The sequence below is a fragment of the Chinchilla lanigera genome, unplaced genomic scaffold (assembly GCF_000276665.1).
Source record: "Chinchilla lanigera isolate Chin_1 unplaced genomic scaffold, ChiLan1.0 scaffold00022, whole genome shotgun sequence".
Classification (NCBI taxonomy): Eukaryota; Metazoa; Chordata; class Mammalia; order Rodentia; family Chinchillidae; genus Chinchilla; species Chinchilla lanigera.
In genome coordinates, this window is record NW_004955423.1 from 8,392,075 (window position 1) to 8,419,337 (window position 27,263).

Consider the following 27,263-nt stretch of genomic DNA (forward strand, 5'->3'; position numbering starts at 1 on the left):
CTGTCATAAAAGGTTAATGATACCACTCACTTCATTAGTACAACAGATGTTGCCTCTGGCTTTTAGGACATTAGCATGTTTAGTTGGCAAATGATAGTAAAATCTATCTAATTACAAGATCACTAATGGCTTTTGAATCGAACTCAGGATCTTGCATTTGCCAGGCAGGCACTGTACCCCTGAACTATATCCCCGGCACTAATGACTTTTTAAATGTACAATTCTTTCCTTTCTTTCTACCCACCAAAAGTTTTGATCTTGGGTTAACCCTGGTGGAGAAGTGGCAACAGAATCAGCTCGCTGTGGCTCAGTCCCCAGCTGTGCTATTAACCAACTGTGTGACTTAGGACAAGCCGTTTCCCTTTGAGATCTGGGTTTCCTCATCTGAAGGCAAAGGTCTTGGTGTTGGGTCATCTTTAAAATGCCTTCTGCACTAGCTGTCAAGGAGTCAGAACGTGCTTCACCCTGGAGAGGTTATCTGCTGCCAGCTACTGTTGACTCCGGGAACTTCTCTTCACAAGAAGCTGGCTTTCAAGCTCCACTGGCTCTAAAAACCCTCAGTACTTGCAGTCTTGTCTAGACTGTTCTCCCAGGAGTGCAGACTAGAAGCTGTGACTCAGACTTGAATTCAAACCCCCAGAGTCAGGAAGAATCTCCTCCCACTGAAAGACTAATTCACGAGCTCTACCCCTTCCCAGGGTAGATAGGTCATATTTCTTGTGTGTTTGCTCTGTCACCTGATATTTGTTTATCTTTTATTCAATCATTCGGGGTTAACATTCCATTTTTTAGCCTCTTCAGATTCCAGCCAGCTGAATTTGTACGTCCCTATGCAAGGCATTTCTCATTTCCATGGGCATTTCTCATCCCTGTTCACTTTTTGGAGAAGTTTCCAGGAAGGAATGTGATATGATTGCACACGGTACAGCTGAACAGATATGGAAGATAATGGGGAGTAGCCTTCACAGGTTCCTGGTCCAGGAAGACAGTCACATGGACTGATCTCTGTCTCTGTCTATGTCTCTGTCTCTCTCTCCCTCTCTCCCTCTCCCTCTCTGTCCCCCTCCCTCCTCTCTCCTTCTCTGGAAGTATGTGGGTCTCCATCTGCCCCCTTTCTGCTTGACTGATGTGGGTATAAAATATCTTTTGATAGATACTAGATTGGAAAGGCACTAACAAGTAATACACAGTACACATTCTTACTACCCATCAGAAAAAAAGTCACTTAGAAAGCATCTACATGGAACATTCTTTCTAGGCTTAGATGAAAAATGTTTTCATCTTGTTTCAAAAGCTCTTTGCTCTTCATTTCCTAGGCTCATTCTTTCTTCCTCTTCCCTCCTTCCACATCCTAAATGAAAGCCAGGAATTTTTTTTTTTTTTTTTTTTTTCACTTTTTGAGACAGGGTCTTGCTGTGTAGTCCAGGCTGGCCTCGAACTCCCAATATAGCAAGGCTGGCCTCAAACTCCTGACCCTTCTGCATTAGTCTTCTGAGTACTGGGATTGCAGGCAAGGACTACCGTTCCTGGCTGTGTTTTTTTTAAAAAACTTTAGGTTTTCTGTAACTTTTTTAGAGCTAAGAGAACTGATCGGGATCATGACCAGTTTGAGAGATATCTACCAGCCTTTATAAATTTTTATGTTGCAGGTTGACAAGTAAATAAAGAAGAGGGTGTTTGGGCCTCTGTGGTAATTCCTTCCAAGAGAAGGTGCCCATGGGGAGTAGGAAGGCAAGGGGCCAAAGTAAGATGAACAATACTATTAGGGTAAAACAGAATCTGTAGAAAGAGCTGGGGGCACATCATGTGGTACTTGGGAAAGGCCTTTCAAGAAGGATGAGCCACAAAAATGCATCTCTGCATCCTATTGAGCCAATCAGGGAAGTGATGATAGGCCCAGTGAATGTCAGACATAGCAGCTTATGCTGGAAGTAGGTGCTCCTATCTTTGCTGTACTAGACATAGGAGTGAGGCTGGGGACTAACTTAAAAGTTTTGTTTATAAGTGGAAACCCAGTTGGACAGTGTGTCCAACATTGCCTGACTGGTATCCTTTTCCTGCCCTCTGTGCTCTGACTCCTTTCCTGAACTGCTGTTTCGCCCTGAGCCTTCAGGCTCATGAAAGCAAACAGACAGACGGCATACATTAGCCACATCTTTTCTGTAAGGCATTTTGCAGATATTAGTGAAAACTGCTTTGCTTTTTTACTTGAAAGTAGTCTTGATTCCACTTTAGAAGGAACATTTGCAAGGGGCTGCTTTGTCAGGATTCCTTATGTTCAGGGAATTAGAGATTTGACTTCTTGGCTGAGTGGATGAGGTCTCAGATGCATTCCTTGTCGAGCTGTCTGCAAAGACACTGATCGGAAAGGAAGGCTGCTGCTCCTTCCCCCCCACCACTCTGATATAACTTTCCACACATGTCTCACCGTGGGGCTGCTGGATTTCATCACTGGATACCCCTGAAAGTGGATTTTGGCTATAGGTGGACTCTTTAAGGCATTTACAAAGTCATTTAGAATCCAAGGGTTGTGAGGGCTGGAGTCGGAGAATGTGTGTATGACCTGAAGATTAAGCCAGCAGGGATGGGCTCCAGAGCTTTCACTTCCTCATAAACGTCAAGTGTCAACTGAAATTCAGTGATACACATGAACTTCACAAGTACAGTGGTGAGCAAAATGTAGCAACATGTAAGAGTTCACAGATTGAGTCTTTTGGTAAAAACTATACAAACAGACAAAACTAATCTAGTCTGTTAAGAAGTCAGGAGAACAGTTATCCTTGGTGAAAGAGCAAGTGGTACCTGGAAAGGAGTATGAGAGGGACTTTTGGGTAACTGTTAGTAATGTGTGCTTTTTCATCAAGGTACTGGTTATACAGGTGTGTTCACTTTGTGAGGATTTACTCAGCTGAATACTCACAGTATGTTATATTTATATTTCTCTTCTATATGGCAATATGCCTATGACATCCTTCAATGTATTTTATACTTTAATAAAAACAACTTACTGAGAGACATGGAACTACCTCTATAGTTCTAGATAAGTTGGAAATGCTAGAAAGCAGAATAGTATACGTAAAACTCTTATATTAGAAATATACACAGGCTTATAATTGTGTGTGGACAGAACATCTCTGGAAGGAAGCTAGGAAGCTAGGTTGCCTCTAAGGTGCCTAGAGAGAGAAGTACATAGGAGGAAAACTTGCTTTTTATTCTATATCCTTTGTGTCTTTTGAATTTTGTATCATGTACTGAAATATTTAACTAAATACAATTATTCATTGGAAGTTAAGTAATAAAGAGCACATTCTGCTGAGTGAAATAAATCAATAAGAAAAGGACAAATGCTGCCTAATTCCACTTATTATTTGAGGGACTTAGAGTGGTCGGATTTACAGAGATGGAGAATAGCATGGTGGTTGTGGGGGGAACAACATGTATATGTTTTCTGTGTAACTTTAGGAAGCTTTTAATCCTTTTATTCATTCTTCCTTCATTCTATTCACTCATTTATTTATTTATTTCGTGCTGGGGATCAAACCCAGAGCTTTGAGTGTGCTAGGCAAGCACTCTACCACTGAGCCACACCCCCAACACAATGCTTTAATCTCGGATTTCTATGTCTGTCTTCGTTTTCTCATCGAGGAAGTCTGACAGTATTATGGAGTTGTTATCAGAATTAAATGAAAGAATACATGTAAAACACTTAAAATAGTCCTCGGAACATAGATGCTTAATAAGTATTAACTAACATTTTTTATTATATGTCATGGAGTAGAAAAGCAAGTTGGAGAATACTGTGTATAAGACCAATCCACTAACATTTTGTGAAAGAGCATCTATGTGGATATTATACACGCAGCTAATGTACTCGCTCATACATCCATCACATGTTTAGCAAGTATCTCCTATGTTCTAGACATGTACTCAGAGCTGGGTGACAGTAGTGAGCATGGAGTGTCAGAATGGAGAATATGATGGTGTTGAGACTGTTTAAATAGAGAAGTTAAAAGCCAGGCATGATGGCACACACCTGTAATCTCAGCACTCAGGAAGCTGAGGCAGGGGGAGTGCTGCAAGTCTGAGGCCAGCCTGGACTACATAGTGAATTCAAAGGCAGCTTGAACTGTATTGTAAAAGCCTGTCTCAATAAATAAATAAATAAATAAATAAGCAGAAAATAAAAAAAAAAAAATAGATCAGAAAAGACCTCTCTGAGAAGGAGACAACGGCATAGGATATATCCGAAATAGGAGGACCCAGCCATGCAAAGATGAGAAGAGCTTTCTGGTCAAAGGAAGTAGCATGGAAGGCCTCTTGTGAGTAAGGAGAGTAGTATGAGAGAACATCTCATTCTGCTCAGAGACCAGAGGGAGGAGGCCAGCCTTTCGCTGCCTCGGGGACCTTATCTGGGCATGGCGACAATAACCATATCTATTCCAGAGGACACTGCTGGACCACACATGGGCAATAATAGAAAGACGGGAAGAAACTGTTAATAGTGGTTTCCAGTGGGGAGTGGTGCTCAGAGTAAGGGAGGTGGGTATGGAGTAGAGAAAAGGAATTTTACTTCCACCTCATTTCCTTCTTTACTGTTTAAATTATTTACCTTAAGCACGTATTTATTATTTTTTAAAAAGCTGGTTAATAAAAAATTGAAGAATTGTAATGATTAATAGTAAGGAATCTACCAAGCTTTCATTCTTCCAAGAATCACCTTGCCTTAACTCTCCGGTGACCTCCCATGAAGTGAGAAAGTAATGCCCATGCTAGCTGCTCCTTGATCGGAAAGTAGCACGGACCTCACCTCCTGTCTCCTCAGCAGTCTTTCTCTTCAAGCCAATAAGACCTTCATCCGGGTTCTTTCAGTGAAACCCTTAACTTCTCTCTTTCACTAGGACTATTTTTACATTTTGAAAAAGATCTCTCATATTCATGTGAGATTCTCACTTTTTGGTTGATGCAGTCACACACACACACACACACACACACACACACACAAGAAGCAGATACTCAGTGTTTCCATTGGAGTGGGATGGGGTGAGCAATGGAGCTGAGGTCAAAGAAAGAAAGAACAGTGCCTGTGTGACATATTTTAGGACTCCCCAGGGGCTGTGTGCTTCACATCTATCTCAGGATCTCTGCTGGGCTTCCCGAGGCCTTGCCTCAGTTAGAAGAACATTTGTTGCCCTATGGAATGTCCTGTGAGGCAGAGAAAGAATTTTCTTGTCTAAACGGAATCTCAGCAGGGGTTCAGACCATGGAGATTCAGAACTCTAAGGCAAGACAACTGATGATGTTTTCTGGGACAGATCTCAGAACTAGCTCCAAGGAAGGCACAGTGTGTGTGTGCCCATGTGCACATGCGCACATGCATGTGGTTGGAGGTACAGGAGGTTTGGGGGCCTTGGTCTAGAAATCTGTCATTTCCAATCTTCTAATAAGAGCTGGAGTCCAAAGGAGGAAAATAGAGCATCTAACCTGTTCTCAGCCTCCTCAGTGATAACTTCATTACCTACAGCTCAGCAGAAGAAATAAGGTAAATAAGGCCAATTTGGGACCTCATACCCGGCAACCTATATGCCCAGGCCACACCGCATGTCCCTTTGTTTACTCCCTGGGCAGTTGATAACTGTTTCCAAAGGGAAGAAATAGGTCAGTTAACAATTTGCTTTTAGCACCTGGCCAGATGTGACCCTCAGGTTGCTCTTCTCCCTGGCCTTGGCAAGGCCTTCCGCTGTGGCTGGCCTGCCCTCAGTCCTGCTCACCCAGACAGCTCCCCACTGCAGCAAATGACATCCTTTCCAGCTCATCCCACAGAATCCTATTCCCAGAAGACTTCCTTTCTCCTCCATTAATGCTCAGAAAACTGAGTCTGTGGATAATAAGCAACAATATATACCGAACTAGTGTTGTCTGAGCACCTATTATGTGTCAGGCAGTACTGTACTTTCTATGGACTGACTCGGTCAGTCCTTATCACAGTGCCGGAAGTAGCTATGACTGTTGTACCTGTTTTCAGATAATGATACTGCTGCAGAGAGAGGCTGACTTCCTCTGCTTTTCCTTCCAGCCTCCACGCTCTGAACAAGCCAGCCGTTCCCTACGCATTTAGTCAGCCCCTGCCCAAAAGCCCAGCTCCTGGTGAATGGCTGCTCCTGATCTCCTTAACTCTTCCATCTCCTTTCACATCCCCAGCAAAAAAATGTGTCCCCAGATTCCTCCCACCGGCCAGCTCCATCTGTGAAGCATGTGGGCCGATGTTTGAATAAGAATGACTAAAGGGGAAAGCGGCTTTATGAACTTCAGACTGTGAACTCAAGGAAGAGAATGAGTCAGGCCTCCACATTCCTGAGATGCTTTCAGGAGGCTCGGTGACCTCAGACAATTAGAAGCTGAGGCAGAATGTCCTTGGGAGGCCCCCCCACCAGGAAGAACGTGAGGGCCAAGCTCCGCCTGTGCTGCTCCTGCTCTGAGCCCCTGACACCACCGCCCTGCCTTACCCAGGGTTTTTCTTCCACCTGGAAGGCCTTTCCCTGAGCCCTGGTCAGCTCATCCTCCACTAGAACGCAGGGCTCTGGGCTTATGCAGGCTGTGAGCTTGCCTCTCACCACCTAATTCTTGCTCCCAAGCACAAATTACTTTAAACACGTCTGCCCTCCTCACCCTTTAAGCCTCCTCAGGCTGAGACTGAGGAACAGTCAGACCCTTGGGTGGGGGAATGTGGATGCTAATCCCTTCTCTGGCAATGACACCTCCCACACCTACATTCCTCTTGAATTAAAATGATTTGTTTTATATACCTCTCCCACAGATGGTGACCTCCTCAGTGCAGGGACACTTCACCGCAGGCACTGTTCTCAGCGAAGAGTGCATGCGTGTCTATTAAGTAAGTTTGAATAATCATGGACAAATCTTTCTCCCTGGCTTCTGTGTTATCCATTTCTTTCCCCACCAAGTTTAATGCCGTGGTTGACAAGAGGTATAAAGATCCACATAAGGAAAATATCATCCACAAGGCCCCCCCAAAAAATGCTTTTGTATCTATCTATCTATAGATAGATAGATAGATAGATGTATATGCACAGAGATATAGAGTATATAGAGAGATATAGACATAGGACAGAGTTCATCCCCTATAGGCAAATTGCAGAAAATTCTCTCACAAGAATTCCCTCAGAAGTTTTTCCAAGATTCCCAAACAGGGAAGGTATGAGAGGTTGTCCTCAGATCCATTTTATGGATGGAAAAATTGAGAGAGCAGATTCCCATGCCCGTGAACACTTCAATAGCTGTACTGCTTTCCAAAAGGAACAAAAAGTGAAGGGCGAATGAGGAAGTAAATCCAGCTAGGCTGTGGATCATTAGCTTAAAGGTCAAGATTTAGGCCCTCTGGCCCCTTGACCCCTAGAGAAAAGGGCTTTCAACTATCTGCCTGGTACATTTTTTTCAGTACTAGGAATTGAGCCAAAGGCCTTTGTGCTAAACTACACCCTCAGTATTCTTTAAAATTTTGAGACTTGAGCTCAGAAGTTGCTAACTTGCCCAGGCTGGGCTGGAACTTGAAGTCCTCTTGCCTCAACCTCCCAGAATGCTGAGATTACAGGTATTTGCCACTATGCCCAGCCCACACAAAACATTCTCAAAACTACTGAGGTTGGCCACATCACCCATGTTGGAGAGGAAAACCTTGCCTTGGAGGCAGAAGTTGTGGGTTCTAGTCCCATCTCTGGCGGTAAGGATGTTGGTGACCTTGGACATCTCACAGAACCTTTCGATCTCACCTCACCTGTGTCATGAAGAGGTTGGGAGAGTGACCAGGTGAGCTGAAGTTCTGTGATTCATGCTCACTTCCTGTCATCCGCTTAAGCATTTCTCCATTGAACAGTGTGGGACTTGCCCTACTGTCTACTTCCTCAAGTAATAGAGCTGCTACCCAGCAGTTTTACCCTCCAGGAGAGGAAGTAGGCAGTGTGCCTAAGTGCAGCCAGCACATCAGCAGACAGATGGGATTATTATCTAAAAAGTTTGAAATCGGTTTGCAAGCTAAGCAAAGGAGGCCCTCTTCTCCTGCCCCACCTTTGCCTCTATTTCTTGCCCACTGGCCCATGCCCACCCCAGCCTTCTGCCTGGTGTCCTTTCCCTCCTTCTGGCCGGCCAGTGGCAGCTACCTGAGGAAGCTCAGCCCTGCTGCCCTAGTTCACCTTGCTGCACCTGCCAGATGCTTTCTGTTGCCTCCCAGGTAGTTAATAATCTCCCCCTGGGCAGAAGAGCCTTTAATAATTTACCAGAGTAGATAAAGAAAAAAGCATAGTTCCCTGCTTGGAGGCCAATTAGCTGGCAATCCAGACAGTATGGATGGCGTTAAGACTGGCTTCAAGTTCAAACCCCCTTTTTTTTGTATAGGGAGCCTTCCTGATAGCTATGTATATAAAGTCTTATCTGAACTTCTTTCAGATATTTAAACATCCCAGCCTTACTGTATGATCAACACTTTAGGGCTCCTTCACAGCCCAGGGGAGTTAGCTGTATAAGAAGAAAGACACCAAAATACCACAGAATAAAATGAGATTTAAACGTGCAGAGAACTGTTATTTCTGCAATTTCTCGCTTGTTTATTAAAATCTGGAAAAAAAACCTTTTACACAGGAAGTTATATTTCTTTGAATTAAACAGTAGACTGATAGAAAGAGAAAGAGGGAGAGAGGGAGAGACAAGGAAGGGGGAAAATGCTTTGGAATAATTGGAAATCTAGGTTGAAATCTTGTCTTCAGCTAACTGTGAGACTTACCAAGAGGCTCTGAACCTTACTTATGTTGTCCCTAAAATGGAAGCACTGATTCTGTCTTTGGAATTTTTACATAAATCATAAGTAAGTAAAGAACAACCTGACACACAGTAGATAATAAATGATATATCATCACCATTGTCGTCATCCTCGCCATCATCATCAAGATCATCATCACTGGAGCTGCCCGCATGCAGCATAAATATGGTAAACTCTAGCACTCCTCATTCCCAAGGAACTATAACCCCTATGTCTATGACTTCGTATAGTTCCCTCTCACATTGACTCTGTTTTGACTTTGTGACTTGGTCTGACCAATAAGTGTGAAGCAATCAGAGAGTTTTAGCAGGTGCTTCTACACTGGGACTAATCCTCTTAGAAGTTTTAGAAGCCAGGACATTGGCTATAAAAATGCTCAGGCCAGAATATGCAATGATGAGAAACTACAAGAAGAGATCTCCAGAGGAATAGAGGTCATCTAGAACATTCCAGCCTGCACCAGGCTGAATAATTTCATGAGCAACAACCCAGCTGAACTTCATCCACAAATAAAATTGTGACAAATAATAAATCATTGTTATTTTAAGACATCAAATTTTGGAAGGGCTTGTTACACAAATGCCAAGTGCAAAATGTACACCAAGGTAAATCAACAACACAAGTAGAAGCAACAGATTCTCCTTATAGAAGGTCACATGAAACAGACCTTGAGATTGTAGTTAGTCATAAGCATTGACTCACTGCTAAGAAACTAAAAGCAAGCTTCCTTTGTCTTCATTAAAAGAAAACATTGGTTGATTGCCTGTATAGTTATCAAGTACCTATTGGTTGCTAGGTTTTGTGCTAGGGGCTGGGGATACCAAGAAAGTTATGATGTAGTCCACATGTACCACACTGCCTCTTGGATTCTGAAATTTAAGTCTGTGTTTGTGTTGGGGCCTCTATTAGTCAGCACTGTGTTACTATAACTAAATACCTGGGATAATTGATTTATTAAGGAAAAGGGTTATTATGGCTTATGGTTTCAGAGGTTTTGGTCCATGAACATTTGGCCCTGTGACTTTGGGCCTATGGTGACATAGAACACCATGGTGGAAGTACATGGTGAAGGAGGTCTAGTCACCTCAAAGCAACCAGGAAACAAAAGAAAAAAGAGGTAAGATAGCAGTCCCAATATCCCCTTCTAGGACATGCCCCTAACGGGCTAACTTCCTCCACTAGGTTCCTTCTCCAGAAGTCTCCACCGTCTCCCAATAGCACAGTGGGTTGGGGATAAGCCTTCAATGCATGGGCCTTGGTAGGACACTTTTCTAAAGCACATGGGGGCTGGGGCAAAAGAGTATATGCTCATAGTTCACTAGGGCAGTGGATATGGAAACAACAAAGCACTTCAGTCCTTAGCGCTGAGAGATTTACTGCCATTGACATTTGGGAAAGATCTGGAAAATTCTGCTAACCAGTATCCCAGCTTTTAGAATGACCTTGACAACCTAAAGCATGTCTAGATGCAAACAGCCAGGGGAAAGAAAGGCCTGAAGACCAGCTCATGGGAGAAAGATTGCAGCCACAGTGTTTATCCCTGGGGAAACAAGAAAAGAAATTTGATAGTATAGGTGGGGATGGAGTACATATTTCAGAAGTTTTAAATATGACATCTGAGAGACAGTTAAATTCATTCTGAGGAGTGCCAGCAAGAGAACAATAAACAGTTATTGAAAGTCATAGAGGGATAGGTTTACAGTTAACATCCAGAAGAATGGCTAATGCTTCTGGGGCTGGAGCTGCAAAAAGAGGCCGATCAGGCAACTCTGCCCATACCAAAAGCCTGGATCACCTCCTTCCGAGGAAGTGGGAAGGGATTCTAGCAGTTGACAGGGCCATGATCCTCTGAGTCTCTCCCACATGTAAGGCCCCACAATCCATCCCTTGAGTTCTGTCACCCTTATCCTGACCAAACAGTATTGAGAAGCATAATAGCTGAGATCTTCCTGGTGATAGTCAGTGGGGAAATTATCTACTGATAATGAGAAAGCTTGCTCCAAGCTTCATAATTTAGCCCAGGAGACTGAGCCCAGAAATTAGGGCTAGGAAGAATTGAAGATTAAGAGACAAATAAGTGCTGCATCTGATGTAACTCACTACTTTGAAGAGGTCTATGAAAATTTCTATCTTCTGGGAGTTACTTCGCATACCTCCAGTAAATATGAGGATGTAGATTTCACAAGCGTGTGACAATTTATGAAGCACCAGCGACGGAGACCAGGTAAAGATAAGGAAGTCACTTGGTATTTCCGATTGAGTATTATGGCCCTGTACTGGGCCCTTCATTGGGACTCCTAACTGGCTCTTTCCTGCTCCTCTCATCTGGCTTGCAAAACAACAGGGAAGAAATTCTTTCTTCCACAGTATTAGAACAAGAGAGGGGATGGCAGGTTCACAGGCTCATGGGAAACAGGAGATCAGCGAGGTCCAAGCTGGGGACTCTCTGGAGACAGACCTTGCAGTAATGGGCTCAGTCAAGGCAAGCCTTCCACCTCACTGTCGCCCTCTCAGGGTGGGAATAGAGGGCCACCGCAGAGGTCCTGCTGGCTCACCACTGTGTGGGCTCCCCAGGCACTTCACCCCTGCTCCTTTGCACATGCTGTCCCACTATCTGTCCTTTCCTCTGCCCTTTTTTTCCTGAGACCCAACTTGCAGATTTTACCCCACATGAAAGCTCCACCAACCCCACGTGAGGCAGCCTCAGAGCAGCATTGTATTGTACAGCCCAAGTCACTGCAAACAGACTGTGAGTTCCTTGAGGCCAGCAGCCAAATCTTGTTCATCTCTTTCTCCACCAGCGAGGTGGTTCAGAACCTGAAGTGCCTCTGATGCTCACCCTACCTGGCTTGAGTGTAGGATGTGAGCTCCTTCTCCCACCACACACTTACTCTGCTCCGGACAGTGAACGCACCTGCACTATCTCTGTGATCCATTTTAAGAAAGTTGGAATGCAATGCTGGTCAGTAATAACTTCACAAAGGAAACTTCACAAAGCAAAATATGGTTTCCATTTGCTCCCTCCACAATGGAAGATCTGGGGTACCTGGGGAAAGGGGTTTGATCTAACTGGGACCTGAACAGAACAGGAACCCTCCAGGGACAGAGGCCAGTCATGGCAAAAACCTTGCAAGCCGCTGACCCAGCACAAAGCCTCTACTGTGGGGAAACTGAATATAAGGGTGTGCCTTGTGCTAAGGGAACAGGATACACAAACCCAGAGTTATAAAATAGATAGATCTGGAGGTGGTTATTGACTCTCTGGGAGAGCTCGCCAGCAGCTTCCTCTAAATAGCCAGCTCCCACAGTCCACTGAAACTGTGATTTTATTTTCAGGAGTTTGATATTACACACCAGTTTTCAAGAGAAACATAAATAAAGCCCCAGGGAACCTGGCATGGCGGCATGTCTGGCAGCAGCTAATTGCCCAGGCCTAAAGGTGAGCAGCTCCAGTGCTGGACGGCCCATGGATGGGAAGCTCCCCGCTTATCCACTCCAGCCCAGTCTAGGCCCTTGGAGCCTGTTTCTGATGTTTTGTGTGATAGAAAGAACAAGGCCCTATCCTAACCTTCCTGGTTGATTGCTCCGTGCACTTTCCTAGAGGGAGAACACAGGACTGGATCGCCTATTCTTTCATTGATTCATTCAGGCATTTACTGTGTACCTACCGTCTTTGTGCATGATGCTGTGCTGGGTGAAGAAAAGTCTAAAAGCCTGTGAAATGTGTTCTCTGCCCTCTAGGAACTCAGTCTAGCAGGAGAGACAAGCTTCTACACTTCATTGATCCTAGAAAGCTTTTCCCCCCTCTTTAACAGCTCTGAACTGCATCTTACAGCAGATGGCATGACATAGTTTAACTGGCTGGCTTTTTCTTCATAGTATATAAAACGATGGAATATCTTGCAGTCACCAATGTCTCACACAGATAAGATGGAGTATATGAAAGTACTAAGCAATAGTTTAATGCTACAGAACCCAAGTGGGATTTGCTGTTTGAAGATAAAATTGGCCCTCTTTATAGACCCCTTTGGTTTCCCTCTGCAAAGAGTATGTGTCATAAGCAGTAAGTTTCCTTCTCCATAGCTATTCAAGGAAGCTGGGCCAGAGTGCCTTTGCCCTTCCTCCATTCTGAAGTGGGAAGTGGTGCTGGCCTAGCACGTGGGCCGCAAGGAAACCAGCAACAACAGGCCCCAGGAGCAGCATTTGAAGGACTTGATGAAATTGATATTGATTCTCTGTCTCCCTGATGGCAAGCCATTGGCCATCTGTGCCCCTAGACTTTCTTGCAGGGCCTGACCTATAACAGGGATATAAACAGCTCTGTGTACATATACAGAGGTACCACATACCTCTGTGTATGTGGCCTGTACAGATAGACATATGTAAATAAGTAAGTTTCTGTGACTGAGGCCAAACATTTATCACAAAACGAGTGCAATGTGACTGGTAATCTTGGCTCGTTGGCCAAAATTCAGAAAAATTTCTTACAATCTATCTAATGTTACAGGGGATTTCTTCCCTTTCTTTTTTTGGCTTCCCCATTCCTCACCCAAAACAGCAGTAGCTCCTGTTGCTGGGGCTGAACCACTGCCATATTCTATTTATTTAAACAGCTGTGTTTATACAGCGTGCCAAGGTATCCAGCTTCTAACATAGGGGTGCATACAGGGAACGGACAGCACTTAGGCAAAGCCTGAGAATGACCATGGGGGTTAAATACATTCTTAGGAGCATGTGAGCTATATGGAGTGGCTCAGATCAAGTGTATTGACATAATAATGTAGGCCAAATCCTCCAATTCAGTTATGAATACAGCACACAAAGACTGTGATTACTTTATCACTCTTGCACATACAGAATGTGAAGATGGTCGCTATGTAGGTGAGCCTTCTCTTGATATTCACTTGGATGGTGAGTTCAATTACGACAGTTCTTTTGCATCAGGAGGAATAGGTGATCTGGCAGGGACTAGCCCCTAAGATCGCATGCACATGTCAAATTACTGCAGCCTTTAGAACCCGAGACAAGAAACCTGTGTGAAGCTATTGGTAAGCACAAGAAATACCCCAGCAGGAACCGGAAGCCATTAAGGGACCAGCCTGAAGGAATCTGACTCGTGGCACAAACACAAAAGCGTCAGGTGGCGGTAACTAAGTCATCCAGACCTCTTCTCTCTGGGCTTTTTGCCTGCTGCTGTATCCAAGTAGTCACTTGGGACTGCCTCAGGTGACCCACTAGTGGCCTAGGCTGTCATTTTGAGGTGTCATGTGGGGCAAGCAGACTGCTCCTGTCTCCTGCTGGTGTGATGTACTGCCTCGCTTGACCATTCCCAGCTTATTACTGGTGGTACCAATACCAACTCACCGTTTGCAGGCTGGCAGTTCTTATTACTGTGGGTGATTTCCAAAGGTAACTCCTATGGAAGGGATAGGTCTGTTCCCATTACTAAGGCCCATATTCCCTAGGTCCCTGCTGAGGACTACTTTTCCTCTCCTTAGCTATAAAGTTGCAAAATTTCTGTTATTACTAAGATCTTGCCTGATGCTATAAATTTGCCAACTTTGAGTGTACCCCCAGGCTTTAAATGCTATGGTGTTTTCCAGTCTGAGAGGTAATGCCAAGTAACAAATTCCTGTTTATCCTTCAAGACCCAGTTCAGATGTTTTGGCCTCTGTGCTGGTTTCTCTGACTACCCTTCATGCCCTCATTTTACTAGGCTCTCTGACACTGTTACTATGCACCAAAATTATTTGTACACATGGCTACTTTGCAAGATGTGACCTCCTTCAGACCAGGAAACATGTCTTATTATTTCCTTGCATATTAACCATATCTACCTGGCCTGTGCCCTGTCGTGTGCTATGTACACAGTACATGTTAGGTAAATTAATGAAAGAATTAAATTCCTGCCAAACATTGTTTATTTTTAGTTTATTCATTCATTCACATCTAAAAGTACTTTCTTCTCCTTAAGATGTAGACATCACTTATTTATTAAGTGCCTTGGCATCAAAAAAGAGTCAAGTGTATCAGTTAGGATGGTTTAAGCCGCAAGGAACAAGCAAAATAGCTTACACAATTGGGGGGGGGGGGTTATTATCACTCCTGAAAAGAGAGGTGGGATCCACAATGGGAGATTCAGCAGTTGAGGTCTCCTTGGGAACCCTTTCTGCTCCACCTCCTCAGTGTGTCAGTGACACTTCTTCCTCAGGTCAAGAGGGGTGAATCCACCAAGAGAAAAAGCATTTCGTCTCCTAGCCTGTTTTTATTATTAAGGATAGCCTTCCTCAGGAGTTTCCTGTCTCCACATACGATGTCTCCTTCAGTATCACTGATCAAGGCTCAGAATTGACCACTGACACAACACAAAAATGAAGCAGTCATGGTGATGTAAGCCAGCCCTGATGCAAGCCTATAGTTGAGGGTGCAGACAGAGGATTGACTTTGCTGAGCACGTGAGAGGGCAACACCCAAACAAAATTGGGGCTCTGCTAGCAGGAGCTCAAGGGAATGGAGCATGACCATGGGGTGGCCATCTAATAGCACTTGACACACCAAGTAGTTAAAAAATTTTGGGACATCAGGAGTAGAAGGAAATCCCATGACACTGTTACAGAGAACTACATGAATCAGCATAAGAGGACTTCCAAGGTAAAGTAAATGTCAATTTCTGCTAATAGTCAATTTTTAATTTATTATTTGTACCCCCAAATCTCTAAAAATATACATTTAATAGTGGCTCTCTGTACTTGTGGTGTGTGTGTGTGTGTGTGTGTGTGTGTGTGTGAGAGAGAGAGAGAGAGAGAGAGAGAGATGGAGAAAGAGAGAGGATGGGATAAAGGAAGAATACAGAGAGGGAGAGAGAAAGGGTGAGAAATGGAGTTTACTAATTTTTTATTTTGTATTTCTTAGAATATTAAATTTCTGTAAGTATTCCTTCCTTTTGGAAAGACAAACACCAAGAAAACCCAAACATGAAAAGGGTTTTAAATGGCCAAGTATGATTTTAAATACAAGAGGTCAGTTACAGACATGGGCCTCTTTCCAAGAACAAACTAACTTTGGAAAGAGAAAGGACCTCCCCAAAAGTTTTGCCCGTTATTTTAACTAGCAAATTGCCTTAACAGAATGTCCAAGTTTTCACCATGTTGAATCATTGTTTGCCGGAGAAAGGTGTCACCCTCGGAATGGGGCACTGATGGTACTGACTCACCTCTAGGAAATCCATTGGCAGAAGTCTTCCGAGGGGCCATGTTGACACCAAGAACCTGTCTAATGCCCAGACTTCTCTGTAACTCAAGTGTCTCCCTGTTTCCCTAATATCTCTGTCAGGGATAAGTTCAGAGGGCAAATCCTCTGAGATCTACCTTCCATTCTTCTGCTGGCTAAGCAATTGTGACTACTAAGGCAGGTCCTCTATTGCTTTGATGTTCACTGAATGCTTCTGCAAAACAAATATTATTTATTTGAAGAAAGGACTTTGAGTCATAAAAAAAAAAAAAAAAAATTCAAGAGCAAATCCCCTGGCTATCTGAAGCAGTTCTTCTGGGAACTCCCTTTGGTTACTATAAAAATAGATGGTTAAGTTCAGTGCAGGTTCAGGATGCTGTGTATATTGTTGATTAACTCATCCGGTGTCAGTTGGAAAATGTGACATGGTATTATAAATGGAATAGGCACACTTTTTGACAAAAATACACAGACCAGAATTAGGAAAGGAAGCTAGGGGGTGGGGGTATGTGCAGCAGCAGAGCATGGTCTCTATTCTTTCCTGGATTTATAACAACATTACCCTGTCTCAAATTATTTTTCTGAGCACTTTTTCCCTAGTACTGGGGATTGAACCCAGGAGCTACATCTCCAGTCCTCTGCCCCTTTTGTGAGACAGGATCTTGTTAAGTTTCTAACTGGCCCAGGCTGGTTCAAACTTGCAGTCCTCCCGCTTCAGACTACCAGAGTGCTGGTGTTACAGGTGTGGACCACCATGCCCGGCTTTGAAAGCACTTTCATAGTAGAAGGGGTAGTATAATACTGTAGGTTGCATCTTTCTTAGAAAATCCCTAGATTTTTGAAGAGCATCTCTTCTTGACCTTCAACTCCCCCAACAACAATAACCACACACACACACACACACACACACACACACCTGAATGTTCTCCATTATTCTCTATGCTAGCAAGCTCAGCACCCACTCTGAAAGAGAACGCTGCCAACTCAGCTCACACCATGTAGAAATTGCCATGTAGAAACTATGGTCCACCATTGCCCATATGTATGAGGTTTTCAAAAGAAACCACAAATTTGGACTTCTTTTTAACTTCTCAGTTCTCAAACACTGGCAACCATTCCAGATTTTATAACCCTCTCTGTGCTAACAAAACATGCCTATTGACCAAATTTCACCTGAGCTACCAGCTTAGGAACTCTGCCATGGGGCTCTGTGGAACATACTTGTTTTATCTTCTCCAATGCTGCTGTAGGATATTTCTTCAACTCCTTTCAATCCATTCTTAGTTGGTACTCACTCACTGACAATAGTCTGGAGGAGTTTAAAATATGGTAGGGAAATAGCCAGTCACTGTGTGCTGGTCTCATTGCTGCAGTGCAGATACGCATGAAGGGCCACAGGAAAGAGCAGCCTTTGACTTAGGGTGAAGGACAGAGTCCTGCCAGGTCCGCAGCTGCAGAAGGTTTCCCACTGCTCCAAGGAGGAGCTCTCAGGCCACAAAGGGAACGGTATCAGGGACCCAGCAACTTTCAACTTGAACACAAAGGCTTTTCAAAAGGTTTCCAACCCGCTTATCTTTAAAAACAAAGCTGAGGTAACAGCTCCTCCAGGAAGCTTTCCTTGATCCCAACCCCGGGGCAGCTGGCAACTCTCCTCCACCCAGTTCTATTCCCTTGTACTTGTTACAGCCTCTTTTGAGGTTGTGTATAGACTACTTTGCATCTCCCACGATCCATCATTCCCTTTATAATCACAGAAGCCCTGGGTTTCACCAAGTGCATGGCCACCCGGAATAAGAGCTGCTTTCCCCAGCCTCCTTGCAGCCAGGTAAGCCAGTGTCGTGATGACGGAAACCAGGGCACTGAGGCCATACCTCTGAGGTGACAAGATAGCAGAGGCTTTAGTGTTTGAAACCTTGGGGTATCCTGTCAACACTGCACTGACTACCTGGATTTTTCCATGAGGAAGAAATCAGCTTCTATGCTGCTGAAGCCATGATTATTTGGGTTGTCTGTTGCTTGTAGCTGAGCCTAATATGAGCTCAATTTTGCTTACATGTACACCTGCCCTATAGCAAAGCTAGGAACCCTGCTGCTTCCTCAACTACTGCACTGTGTAGTTGATACAGTAGTATCAGACCAGTGTCTGTTGATTGGATATATGGCACAAAGCGAAAGACAGAGGGAGAGAGAGAGGGAGAGGATATTGAACTAGAGAAAAATCTAAAATGAACTAGAAGGAAGACTTCGTGTGTGTGTGTGGGGGGGTACCTTCTAATTTAGCTCCAGCCTGAGACAATATTTATTCCATAAATTAATGAGTATTGGCCAGGCCTGTTGGTGCACACCTGTAATCCTAGCATTTGGGATGCTGAGGCAGGCGGATCACCACAAGTTTAAGGCTAGCCTGGCTACATAGTGAGTTCAAGGCCAGCCTGGACTATATACTGAGATACAGTCTCAAAAAGCAAAACAAAACAAAAAAATTAATGACTATCTATGCCAGGCACAATGTCAAGTGATATTTTTATGCTGGTAGAAAAGACTGACAAAAATTTCTACTCCCACAGAGGTTATTCTAGAAGGGGAAGACATAACAAGCAAGAACACATCAGGTATTGCTAAGTGCTATGACAAAAATAAAACTTCTTGGTGTAATCAATGGCTCTGCACTGGGTAGTAAGGGAAGGTTTTAAAGAAGGGAGAATTATGCTCAGATCTGCATGAGAAGAAAAGGTCTGGGTCATGGAAGGGACATTTGAGGAACAATCACTGCAAAGGCCCTGAGTGGCCGCTTGATTTTTTTCAAAGAAGAGGTACCATCAAGTGCAAGTGTGGTGAGTGACTGACAAAATAGGCAGAGCCTTGGACTGTGTGCCAAGTAAAAAGCTGAATCTTATTTCAAGGGCAATGGCAAGCCGTTTGATGCCTTTAAACAAAGGACTGATAGATTCTTCCATTGGTATGTTTTGGTGCTGGGGATAGAACCCAGGGCCCTATGCAAGCTAGACAAGCACTCTACCACTGAACTACATCCCCAGCTCCAGGGATGACCATAGCCTGTTTTACATTTTTAAAGAGTTTCTCTGGGGGCTGGGGATTTAGCTCAGCGGCAAAAGCCCCTGACTGGCAAGCGCAAGGTCGTGAGTTCGGTTCCCGGTACCGGAGAAAAACCAAAAAAAAAAAAATAATAAAGAGTTTCTCTGGTTCCTTTAAGTAAAATGGGAAGGCAAGAATGGAAACCAGTGATGTTTCCAAAGAATGTCCACTACTGTGTCGGTTTGGGGCTTATTTTGCAAGGGGAACAATATAATACAGGACACATATTTCGTGTGATTATTTATAATAGTCACCCAAAGAACAGTATACAAAAGAGGGAATCTGTCCACACACTAAGACCAAGGAATCCAGCTGAGGGCCTGCATCCCACAACAATGTCCTACATGAGTTGAGCTGAATACCCAGAGCTCATAACAATGCCTTCCACGAATCTAACTGGAGGCCCAGAGCCCATGACAACGTCTCCTGAAGGCCTGTTTCACAGATCTGCTGGGAAGGCCCAAAGGTCAGTGGTGGAATCTACAAAGTCTGTGCCAGCAGGAAGAAGGACCTGTGCTAGCAGGCTGAGGGATCTGCACTGAAGCCAGGAAGTGATGCTCAGAAGAACCACAACTCCCGCAAAAGGTACCACGGCCATCCTCGGCAACCGTGAGGTCCCAAGCTCCTCCGATGATCAGGATGGCTGAGTTCCCACCAGGCAAACCAATGCAGCAAGCTTTTCCTGGAGGCTGGCAGTGCACCATCTTCCCCTCCAGAACCAGGAAGCGATGCTCAAAGTGAGGACCAGAGCTCTCCAAAGTGAACTGAAGCCATTCTCAGTGCCAGCGAGGTCCCGAGCTCCTCGGAGGATGAAAACAGCCAAGTTCATCAGGAAAGCCAGCTCCCCACAGCCTCTCTCACCTCCCAACAGCCCGCTTCTTCTTCTCCAGGTCTGCCTCTTATGCTGCTGCCAACAGTCCTCAGGTGCGCCTCCCACACCCAGCACCACAGTTACTCAGTTCAGCTGGGGGTTATAAGTTGCCCACCAGTTATCAATCCACTACACCTACTATTTTAAAACTGCCATCTGCATTTGCTCACTTCTTTGTGGGTGAGGAGCTAGGGGAAGGATCCATCTGAACAGCCCATCTCTGACTCCCATTTCCAAGATGGTTTCTTCATGCACAGGTGTGATGCCCAAGTGATCCTTGACCTTCTCTTTCTCCAAATGTCCACCCATTGCCCATGTTACTTGGGCTTCTCATAGTGTGCTGGTCTCAGAGGAGTTGTACTTCTTACGTGAAGCTCATTTCTGAGAGAAAGGAAGTAGGAGCTCCTGCCCTATGCTCTACCACATAGTATCACTTCTCCATATTCATTTGCTCAAAGTAGTCAAAGAGCTCACCTACATTCGAGAGGCTGGAGACCTAGACCCCACTTATTGATAGGCTGGGGCAACAGAGCCACATTGCAGAAGTGCAGGTGGAGTGGGAAACTTTTGCAGCCACCTTTGGAAATTACAGAATGTCACAAATAAGGAGGCCTTTCTAGTAATTGAGACCAGAGATGATGGCAACTTAGGTTTGGATGTTTGCACTGGAGAAAGGATGTGTTTAGAAGTGTATATGAGGGGTCGGGATATAGCTCCGCAGCATAAGTGCCTGCCTGGCAAGCTCAAGGTCCTGAGCTCAATTCTCAGTACCAAAAAAAAAAAAAGAAAAAAGAAAAAAAAGTATATATGAGAAGAATATATGGGAACTATAAAGTATTAATAAACATATCTGAATACTTATTAGTTGAATTGTACTTTAGAAAATTACAGGGATGAGTGTTAAAAGTCACAAGTAGAAGTTATCTGTTCATAAGACCTACATATGAATCGCATGCTACAAAAATATACTTTGTTTTAAAGTCTCAGCTGTTAGGGCAGGAGGTTGATGAGGCCTAGATATCAGAGCTGTATAGTAAGGTCAAAGTACGGACCTGTAGAGTGAGGTGTAGGTGTCCAGTCACCAAGGGTGCTTTGGAGGGTGAAGGGGGTCTAGCAATATCCTGTTTTCAAAGACTTTCATGGCAATGAATGCATTTGACTTCAGAAAGATCTGGACAGGTTTTACTTCACACATTCATTTATTTGAAGAGAGAGTTTTTAAGGTATGACAGCCAGTGGACCAAAGAGAGTATGTGAAAAACGGTTTTTGGTGGGGTGTGGGAGTGACAAACTGCTGGAAGCTATTTTCCTCTTTTAAAATGAGAGAATGACCTAGAAACTTGCCCAGAGTCACCCAGTGAATTAATGGCAGAGTTGGTGCTAGAAGACAAAGCTCGCACTTCTAGTGTGGACTTCCTTCCAGTGCGTCACCTGCCATTCTGCTCAGAACACAGCTGTGCTCTGTACCGTGGTCATACTGGACATTTGTTACTGCTCAGCTGACTTTCAAATAGTGTCAGAAGGCTGGCAATCTGCTCCTACTGCTGGAAAATGACGCTAAAATATGGTTTGCTAATTTTGATTCAGTTGCCGCTCTCCATGAATTGGATAATGCAAAATGCTCATGTGAAACGTCATCACTGTGAGACCACTTACTGGGTCCCTAAATGTCTCACAGAATATTTCTTAAAATTCATGGAATGCCTAAGATTCTGAAGTCACCCTATAACCCTCAGTTTTTAAATCTTTACCCCCCAAAAAACCTCAAGATCTCCAAGATCTTTTGGATTGGAACGTGAGAAGAGGTCTTTACTCTGTGTGGAGGTGGTGGTGGTAGTGGTTGGGTTACATGTATAACACAGTATGTTCATACATGTGTATGTCATGTGTATGTTCATACACATGACTTCCATTTTATGTTGCAGATGCATAATTATTGTTTTTGTGTTCTCAGCAATTGAAGTGGGTAGAGCTCCAGTCCAGACATAGGTAAACTTATATTTTCTAAATACAGTATTGTAATTTCATTCTCAAGTACTTTTTATTTTTTCATTCCATAGGATTTTCTTTCTTTCCCTTTCTTTTTTTGTTTTTGTTTTTGGTTCTTTGAGACAATGTCTCACTGTGTAGTCCAGGCTGGCCTTGAATTCACTGATCCTTTTTCCTTCTTGCTTCCCCCCCAAGGTGCGCACCATCATGCCCAGCTTAATTTCTTAGTATTTTCTATAGCCAAATAAAAGGAACAAAATTTGCTTCTATTCATCTTTTATTTACACAAATTGAACACTTCTACTATACATAGAACTGGTACTTGCATATCACCTTTATTGTATTTATCGGGATGAGATTAATGACCCGAAGATCCCGTTTTCTCGTGCTAGCTTTGTTTCACATTTGAGTTTATTCAAAAAATATTACCTCCCCACACAATTAAAGGATCTGTAAAATATTTCTTCTTGATCTCTGTTAAAAAGCAATTTGTGGGCCCTAGAGTTGGAAGGCACTATTTTGGGACCGGGGCTTGGGAACATGTAACACTTGCTCATGGATTTTGATGTCTGCTCAACAAGATTGCACCACAAAACCTTATACTTTGACTATGTTTCACAAATTACACTGACAAGTTTAACTGCATCCAAGACTGGACCAGGTGAAGTTTAAATCTCAAATACCTTAAAATTTTAGTACCTCAAGAAAAAAAACTGACTATTCAGAAGGCGCAAGTTGTAATATTTCAGGCAAAACACTGTCAAAATCATTCTTTTGACCATAGATTTTCTTAGTGCATTTATATTAGCCTTTATGCATTTCATAAGGCTCTAAATCAGACACTCAGGCAGTGTTCTTGTGTAGGTCTTCATCAAAGTATCAGTATTAACTAACCTATTTTGAATAAATCTCTTACAGAATCCCAGGACCTGTCCTCCTCCCTGCCTCATAAAGCACTTTCTCTTCTGCCTAAAAATTCAAATTCTCTCTGAACTAAGTGCAGACTGAAATAATTCACTATGAATTTGAACAAGGGCCAAGACTGAGGATAAAAGGAAAACTTCTCTCTGTAAGTGGTTTGTTGTCAGTGCTTTCTAAAGATGTAGATTTTTCTGACACAGCCTACCAACATTTTCACAAACATTGATGCTGCCTTCTGCACCTCTGCTAGACCCATGATTCAGGTCCTTTTCTTTTTGGAATGCTCTGCCTCTAGCCTTTGACCTTCTGGATAGCCAGCTCTATCTAACTGCTCCCTCTCCCATCAATATAATGTATATTATAAAAAGGAAAGGGGGATGGGGTAGCTTGGTCCTCCTGCTATTGGAAAAGTACTTGAAATTCCTTACATTCCTTTGTATTTAGCAGCATGTTTACCTAATCACCATCTTATTAGGATTAGCACAAGACAGTGCTTCAAGCTCATTTATCGAAAACAAACTGACTCCCATAGATTGCATGATTTTTTCCCTGCTGGCAGACAAGAATGAATTTGTAAGTTGCTACCTTCATTTGCAGAAATGGTATTGGAAAAATATAATTACAAAAAAAGTGTTCAGCCGTACTCAATCTTGCCTGTGGATTTAGATGTGGGCAGTCCTGGTTATAGACTGTTTTCATTCAAGGGTTTCTCTTGTCTCTATTGCAGTGACAACACAATAACTTGATACTTAAAATGCTGCCCTCTGCCATACTAATCTCATAGTGGTGGAGACCCTTAGGGCCTGACTTTTATAAAAACAAAGCTTTTTTAAAAATTCATAAATTTTGCTTCAGATTCCTTGTGTGTCCTGCAATGCCTACTGTATGCTCAGTATATATTTTACAAAGATTACTTTTATGCATATGTTTTTCTTCCAAAGATTTGCAATGGCAGTCATTGTCCTATTTTCTTTCATAGGCCAATTCACTGTCATATACCAGTAAAGCAGTTAAAATCATTCCTGCCACACAGTAAATTTTATTTAAATAACTGCACATGCATGAGCTAGGCTGTTCCCAATAATTCTGGGTATTTCCTAAAGATATTGAATAGCACACACTCGCTGTTAGGTAAATATTTCTTTATTAAATGATTAATTCCATAAATAAATTCTTTTCACTGAATATAAAATTAAAATCATTTACAAATTATTCCAGTATTACATTTCCCTTCCCTCCCCAAAAGCTACACTTTGATAAATAAAAACATTCAGTCTTAAAACACCTGATTTCTGTTTGCAGTTTAGAGTGCAGGTAAGCTGCCTCTAACCGACACTCACAGAGTGCCGCCTGCAGGAAGGGATGGAAGACCTTCCCTTTTACTTTTATCAAAGGACAGATGAAGGCTTTCATTGTCCAACTAATCTTATTATCTCTATTACAATTGTAGAATCGAAAGAAAAAAAGCCTAGAGAAAAAGATGCTTAGCAAATAATTTACAAACAGAAAACAGAACGTCATCCACACCACAAGCTCCAAAATGAAGCAGTAACATGTGCTCCAGTACTATGAAGCAAAGTATTCGCCGAACACGGCCCATCCGCACCACCCCCTAGGCAGTTTCCAAACACCTTAATGCCACTCAAGAATGAGTGCTGCATCCCTTCTACACTGAGTCCCTCCACCCACACCGCCCCCACCCATGTCTCGGCGGTTCTCAAAGGCCGCTCTCTCCTTTGACCACCCTCGCGTGGGAAACCCAGGTAGCGTTTAGTCCCTAAATTTGTGAATGTCATTGAATAGCCTGTAGAAGGGAAAGGCTGCTTCGTTGGCATGCGGGCAGTTATAGTTGCATCTGCACGACTGGATCATCATGACGTTCTTGGAAAACGTCTCCCCATCTTCGCAGCGGAAGCGCATCTTGACAGTTCTGGTCTGCTGGGGCGTGCAGCACCGGCCGTCCACGCAGGAGCCGCAGTACTTGGGTCGGTATTTCTTTACACTCGTACATCCAGCATAGGTAAACCTCACGGGTTCAGGGGATTTCTTGGTCTTGCTGCATTTCTTGCCCTTCTGTAAGGGAGAGGGGGGGGGAAAGCAAGTCAGGGATGATACTTCCCTTTCGTGAAAGAGAGGGTCGCATCCCACCCACCTGCCAGGGAACAGTGTACAAGTCCCTGAAAGAACTTACTTTCAGGCTGCTGTACACAGGCTGTCCACAAGGCCGCACTTCACAAATCCGGGTTTCTTTCACCAGGCGGCATTCAGGGTTGTCATTGGTAACGCGTGTGGAGATACCAGTTCCACAGGTCTTTGAGCACTGGGACCATGAAGTTGTTTGAACGATACACTTCTGGCCATGCAGAGGGTTGTAAAGGATTCTCGGGTCCATGCCAAAGACTAGAGAGATAGAGCACAAGACTTCTCAGAGGCAGACTGACACACACACACACATTCATCTCCATTCGGTTTCAGACTAGGAATGTATTTCAGGACAGCACTTAAAGATTCAGTCTCCACTTACCAGGGAGCCGCTTCAGGGAGCCGCCTTTTCCGACCGCAATCAATTCATTATTTCGCGTTAACTCCACCTCCGAAGCATCGAATCCCAGGCTCTTGCCGAGGAGGCCGTCCTGGTCGTCCATGGAGTCCTTGACGCCATCCTCGTCACAGACCCACTCCTCACAGCACTGCCCGGTGACTTTGACCAGCCGGGGGTTGGGACAGCCCAGGTTGGGAAGAGAGAGTTCTTGAGGACACAGAGGAATGCAGCCCACGGCGCCATCAATACATGTGCACTGATGTTTACAGTTGGGCTGGAAGCTCTCCCCGTTCTGGTAGATTCTGGAGTTGTACTCGCAGGGTCTGCCCTCTGACTGAGCTGGAAAAGAGAAAGGGAGAGAGATGAATTTAAGAATCCCAACCAGGACCTGAAACTCATACATATTTTCTGCTGTTAAATTCAATTTATGGTAAAGTTCCCTACAATTCCCCGGAGACTCCAGACCAGAACAATAAGTTAGTCAGGAATCACTTTTCCGTATGCGCTTTTCGTTGGGCCCAGACACACTGAATTGCATTCCAGACTGCTGAAATCATGTGCCTTTCTGCCAAGCTACCAACAACAAAGCATCACCATACATGGTCTCAAAATTACTAAACTTCTGGACTATGGGGACTATTATTTTTTTAAAGGGGCCAAACCACAAGCATCTTACCTCTGCAGATCCCCTTCAGAGCGGTGGAGCTGGCGCCGAAATTGCATTCCAGCCCCTTGGTGTGGTCGCAGGGCTGCGTTTTGCTGCAGTCTTCGTTGAGCTGCTTGGCGCAGACCTTGCAGCAGCCGCAGCCGTCTCGGACCAGCCCGACTCCAGGGGCGCACTTGGGCGCCTCCAGGGGGCAGTGGCAGGCGGCGGGGCAGGTGGAGAGCGCCTGGAAGCGGGAGAGGAGGCGCGTGAGACGCGGTGCGGTGCGCAGGAGAGGCGCCGAGGCTGCCCCGGGAAGGGACGCGGGACTCTGGTTTTGCGGACTAGCAACCCCTGATCGCCATCCGGCCAGCTCCAACTCCCCGGCCGCTGCGTTCACTAAGAGGCCCCCTGACACGTCTTCAGGGGGCTTAAAGAAACAGCTACCTCCAAACACCCGCAAACCTTTCAGTCTAGCTTTTGCTACCTTGGGGAAATCTGCTACGCGGGAACGGGATGGACAGCGGACGGGGAAGCCGTGGCACAAGAGAGTCCAACTCACCAGCCTGACCAAGTGGAGAAGGGTGACGGCCACGGCGAGCGCCCGGGCGGTGCGGGGGTGCATTGTGGCGCGCAGGAGGAGCCGGGCGAGCGCGGCGGACCGGGCGCCAAGGAGGTGGTGCGCGGAGGGCCGGGAGGGCTGGAGGGCGGGCAGGCGAGGCCGAGGCGGCGCGGCTCCGGAGGGCGTCCTTCTCTCGAGGGCCTGGCGGAGAGGCGCGGAGGATGCGGGCGCTGCTCGGGGGCGCTCTCGCTCGCGGTCTGCCCAGGCGCTCGGAGCCCGCCTTTTATACCGGCCAGCAGCGGCGCCGCGTGTTGCAGTGACGTCGGCTCTGTCTGCGCGTTCCAGAATTCTCAAACATCTCAGGAATGTTGGTTGGCGCGGGCCGCTGCCAAGCGCCTCCCCTGGCTCCATTGCACCTTTTGGGAGGGAGGGGGGCGGACAGGACCCATCAAGAAAACAGTCCGTTTTTCCACTTGAAATAACGATTTCCACTTGGGAGGAATCTTTTGGGTGTGATGTTTGTGATGGTGATGGAGTGGCCCCGGCGGTGAGGGTTGGGGGCTGGGGGGTGCAGTTCTGAAC

The 27,263-nt window shown here is 44.7% G+C and overlaps 1 protein-coding gene and 1 long non-coding RNA gene across 2 annotated transcripts; one reads left to right on the forward strand and one right to left on the reverse strand.

Annotated features, from left to right (window-relative positions):
* Positions 1-5,304: 5,304 nt before the first annotated feature.
* LOC102023815 lies at positions 5,305-8,583 on the forward strand. Its single transcript, XR_260960.1, has 3 exons — positions 5,305-5,539; positions 6,815-6,889; positions 8,458-8,583. It is a non-coding gene; the product is annotated as an uncharacterized LOC102023815 (long non-coding RNA).
* A 15,840-nt stretch (positions 8,584-24,423) lies between these two features.
* On the reverse strand, positions 24,424-26,955 carry Cyr61 (cysteine-rich, angiogenic inducer, 61). Its single transcript, XM_005385136.2, has 5 exons — positions 26,682-26,955; positions 26,153-26,366; positions 25,459-25,815; positions 25,126-25,334; positions 24,424-25,007 (listed from the first exon to the last, which is right to left on the reverse strand). Exons 1-5 carry the CDS (start codon positions 26,742-26,744, stop codon positions 24,705-24,707), a joined length of 1,146 nt encoding a protein of 381 aa, XP_005385193.2. The 5' UTR covers positions 26,745-26,955; the 3' UTR covers positions 24,424-24,704.
* Positions 26,956-27,263: the final 308 nt, after the last annotated feature.